The 4434-nt window shown below is 38.5% G+C and overlaps 1 protein-coding gene across 1 annotated transcript; it reads right to left on the bottom strand.

Moving 5' to 3' along the window:
* Positions 1-3192: 3192 nt before the first annotated feature.
* LOC129628514 (olfactory receptor 8K3-like) lies at positions 3193-4143 on the bottom strand. The gene has a single exon (XM_055547953.1). It carries the CDS (start codon positions 4141-4143, stop codon positions 3193-3195), a length of 951 nt encoding a protein of 316 aa, XP_055403928.1.
* Between the last annotated feature and the right edge of the window lie 291 nt (positions 4144-4434).

Here is a 4434-nt window from a genome sequence, read left to right as displayed (position 1 = left end):
AATAAAGTGAGTTTTGGAAAGAGGTACTAAATAAAGAATGAAAAATAACCTTAATTTTAAGAAAAATATACATTCCCGCTTCATAATTTTGAAAGGACTGTCCTGTGTGTAAATCTGTATCTGTACAGATTTTCTTTTTCATTCCAATCTCCATTAGATGTGCAGTTAGTCATTGAAGGGATGCTTTGACAGCCTCAAAGATTTGTAGGTGGGAGGGAGTGAGAGTCCTCTAACCAGAATTAGATATTATGGTGTGATAAGTCACAATGTAGTGAAATGGATGCTTTAATATTTTATTTTGACCTCACCTCTAGCAAAAAATAAAAAATGATGACTTTCAAATGGCATTGATCCTTGCAATATATGGATAAATCTGGGGAACTCATATGTTAGAAGCAGATAAATTACAAGGACTATAAACACATTGATATAATGCTTTTAATTCAGATATAGTTGGAAAACACTGTGAGAATCTGTCATTATTTGGTGTTAAATTTTTGAAATAAATTCCATTTATATCAAATCTATATCATATTTATATACCATTTTATATCATATGATATCAAATATCATATTTCATATCTTCATTAAGAGTCCAAGTACAATCATGAAAATCTTAAAAGGTAAAGTTTCTTAATAACATTAACTCCCTTTCCAAGGGTTACATTTTTGTTTTCACTATTCAAAGAGGACTAGCCTATAGTATCAAACTAAATGTGTAGCTTTCATCAAAAAATATAATAAAGATGTTTGCTGTTGTTCAGTCGCCCATTGTGACAGACTCTTTGCAAGCCCATGGACTGCAGCATGCCAGGCCTCCTTGTCCTTCACCATCTCCCAAAGTTTACTCAAGATTATGTCCATTGCATCAGTGATGCCATGCAGCCATCTCTCATCTTCCAATGCCCTCTTCTTCTGCCCTCAATCTTTTCCAGCATCAGGGACTTTTCCATTGAGTCATCTGTATGCATCAGATGACTGAAATACTGGAGCTTCAGCTTCAGATTCAGTCCTTACAATGAGTATTTAGTTGATTTCCCTTAAGATTGAGTGGCTTGATCTCCTTGCTGTCCAAGGGACTCTCAGGAGTCTTCTCTAGCACCACAGTTCTAAGGCCTCAATTCTTTGGTGTTTTGTCTTCTTTATGATTCAGCTCTTACAACCATACATGAACACTGGGAAGACCATAGCCTTGACTATATGGACCTTTGCTGGCAGAGTTATGTCTCTGCTTTTCAACACACTATCTCAGTTTCTCTTAGCTTTCCTGCCAAGAAGCAATCATCTTCTGATTTCATGGCTGCAATCACCATCCACAGTGATCTTAGAGCCCAAGAAGAGGAAATCTTTCACTACATCCACCTTTTCCCCTTCTATTTGCCATGTACAATATTATGGACCTCCGCCCATAGTTCTTCAGGAACATTGTTTACTAGATCTAATGCCTTGAATCTATTAGTTATCTCCCCTGTGTATTTACAGAGGATTTGATTAAAGTCATACCTTAAAAATGAACATTCAGAAAACTAAGATCATGGCATCTGGTCCCATCACTTTATGGCAAATAGATAGGGAAACAATGGAAACAGTGAGAGACTTAATTTGCGGGGAGGGGGGGCTCCAAAATCACTGCAGATGGTGACCGTGGCCATGAAATTAAAAGACTCTTGCTCCTTGGAAGAAAAGTTATGACCAACCTAGACAGCATGTTAAAAAGCAGAGACATCACTTTGCCAACAAAGGTCCATCTAGTCAAAGCTATGGTTTTTCCAGTAGTCATGTATGGATATGAGAGTTGGACTATAAAGAAAGCTGAGCACAGAAGAATTGATGCTTTTGAACTGTGGTGTTGGAGAAGACACTTGAGAGTCTCTTGGACTGCAAGGAGATCCAACCAGTCCATCCTAAAGGAAATCAGTCCTGAATATTCATTGAAAGGATTGATGCTGAAGCTGAAACTCCAATACTTTGGCCACCTGATGCAAAGAACTGACTGATTGGAGAAGACCCTGCTTCTGGGAAAGATTGAAGGCAGGAGGAGAAGGGGATGACAAAGGATGAGATGGATGGCATCACCAACTTGATGAACATGAGCTTGAGCAAGCTCCAGGAGTTGGTAATGGACCCATGGGGTTGCAGAGAGTCAGACATGACTTAGGGACTGAACTGAACTGATACCTGGCTGGCCTAGTGGTTTCCCCCACTTTCTTTAGTTTAAGCCTGAATTTTGCTATGAGAGCTGATGATCTGAGTCACAGTTGGTTCCAGGTCTTGTTTTTGCTAACTGTAAACAGCTTCTCCATCTTTGGCTCCAAAGAATGTAATCGATTCTAACACCAAAAAGAAAAAAAAAAAAAAAAAGAGGTTCTACTCATCATTGGGAGTTAAATGCAAAAACAGTAAGTCAAAAGAACCTGGAGTAACAGGCAAATTTGGCTTCAAAGAATAAAATGAAGAAGGCTACTCTACAAAAATAGTCTACAAAATAATAACTATTTTTGTATGCTGACATTATAGCCATCAACATGGTAAAATTCACTTCTTATTTCTAATATTTTAGCTTGAAATTTATTTTTTGGATTTTTAATTAACACATATCCATTTGAGAATAACTGCCATTTTATTTCTGTTTCTCCAAGCTTAAAAATGTTTGTTTCATAATTTGACAGAAATTTGAGATGGCAGCAACCATAAAAGGGATATGGCTAATGTTTCATTAAAGCAAATATTTTTGATGTATCGATCATTTCTGTACTCGCCAGCAAAAGAACACTAACTGCCATCTTCTACTTAGCCAGTATGATGGGCACTAGTATTTAAATGTTATGTAATACACACACACACACACACACACACAATTTTATTAAAAGACACAAGAATGTCTTTAAAAAATATTTAATGATGGATATAGTAAAAAAAAAAAAAAAAAAAAAAAAGGCTTCCCTTCAATTAAAACATAAACACTTGGCAAAGTGAGAACAGTGATCTGGACTTGAGTTTCTTGCAATGAAACTTGAGGTTAAACCAAAGTTGACACAGAAGAATGATCACAACTTGAACATCTACAGTTGACACAAGAAAAACCATTTCTAGTTTGCATGATTTTCACACATTACTGCTTTTGAGTAATTTGTCACAGAAAATAAACAGTTGTCCATAATCTAATTTATCATGCATGCCTTCTATTTACTTTTATATAGGAATTTTGCAGAGATTTTTCCACATCCTATGCAGAGCACCTTTTACTTCCTTGTTCCTCAAGCTGTAGATCACAGGGTTCAGCATGGGTATGACCAAAGTGAAAAATACAGAGGCCATTTTGTCAGTATCAAAAGAGTGGCTGGCCTTGGGCTGCATATACATGAAGGCTAGAGTGGCATATAGTACAGCCACCACTGTCAGATGAGAGCCACAGGTGGAGAAAGCCTTCTGCCTGCCCTGTGCAATGTTCATTTTTAGGATGGCCTTAAGGATCAGTATGTAAGACACAAGCACTATCAGAAAAGATGAAACCAAATTAAACATGGAACAGATCAGTATGAACAGCTCGATTTCCCATGTGCTTGAGCACAGCAAAGTTAGCAAGGGGAGACTGTCACAGTAGAAATGACTGATGATGTTATAGCCACAGAAGGATGAAATAAATATCTTGATGGTAGTTATCAGAGAAATGGAGGCACTGTAAACATAGGGGACTGTGACCAGCACCCAGCATACTCTCGGTGACATAACTACTGTGTAGAGCAGAGGGTTGCATATGGCCACATAATGGTCATAGGCCATTGCCGACAGGATGAAAAGTTCACTGATGATGAACAAGATGAAGAAAGTCAGCTGCGTAGCACACCGATGATAGGAGATTGTGTTTTGATCAGCTACAAAATTTACCAGCATTTTGGGTCCCACAGATGTGGAATAGCCAAGATCGATGAAAGCCAGGTTTCTGAGAAAGAAGTACATGGGTGTCTGTAGCTTGGAGTCCACCTTGGTGAGAACGATCATGCCCAAGTTTCCCACCGCTGACACTGCATAGATGGTGAGGAACAGCACAAAGAAGGGAGCCTGCAGCTCAGGCCGGTCTGTGATTCCTGTGAGGATGAATTCACCAGGCACTGTTTGATTTTGTTTGTCCATCCAGGCCATCAAGGGAAATAACTGTGGGGAGAGCCGTAAGAATAGACGTTGGGGTTCAGAAGATACCATCTGATAAAAGTTTAGTATGCAAAGCCATTATGTGTAAGATGAATCTAATTATTTTCAATGGAGTGATTTAAAACAAGACTCACCTCTATCACTGAACCTGGAACCAAATTTATAAACTATTGTAAGGTAAGATGGACTTTGCTGGTGGATCAGCGATACAGAATCTGCCTGCAATGCAGGAGAGGTGGTTTGATCCTGGAAGATCCCCTGGAGAAGGAAATGGCAACCCAC

This window comes from Bubalus kerabau, chromosome 15 (assembly GCF_029407905.1).
Source record: "Bubalus kerabau isolate K-KA32 ecotype Philippines breed swamp buffalo chromosome 15, PCC_UOA_SB_1v2, whole genome shotgun sequence".
Lineage (NCBI taxonomy): Eukaryota > Metazoa > Chordata > Mammalia > Artiodactyla > Bovidae > Bubalus > Bubalus kerabau.
Note: the sequence above shows the minus strand (reverse complement) of the source record. Positions and strands in the feature narration are given on the sequence as shown.

Bases quoted from the DNA above. Each gene is read 5' to 3' on its own strand.
- LOC129628514 (XM_055547953.1), bottom strand. From the start codon at position 4,143: ATGGCCTGGATGGACAAACAAAATCAAACAGTGCCTGGTGAATTCATC.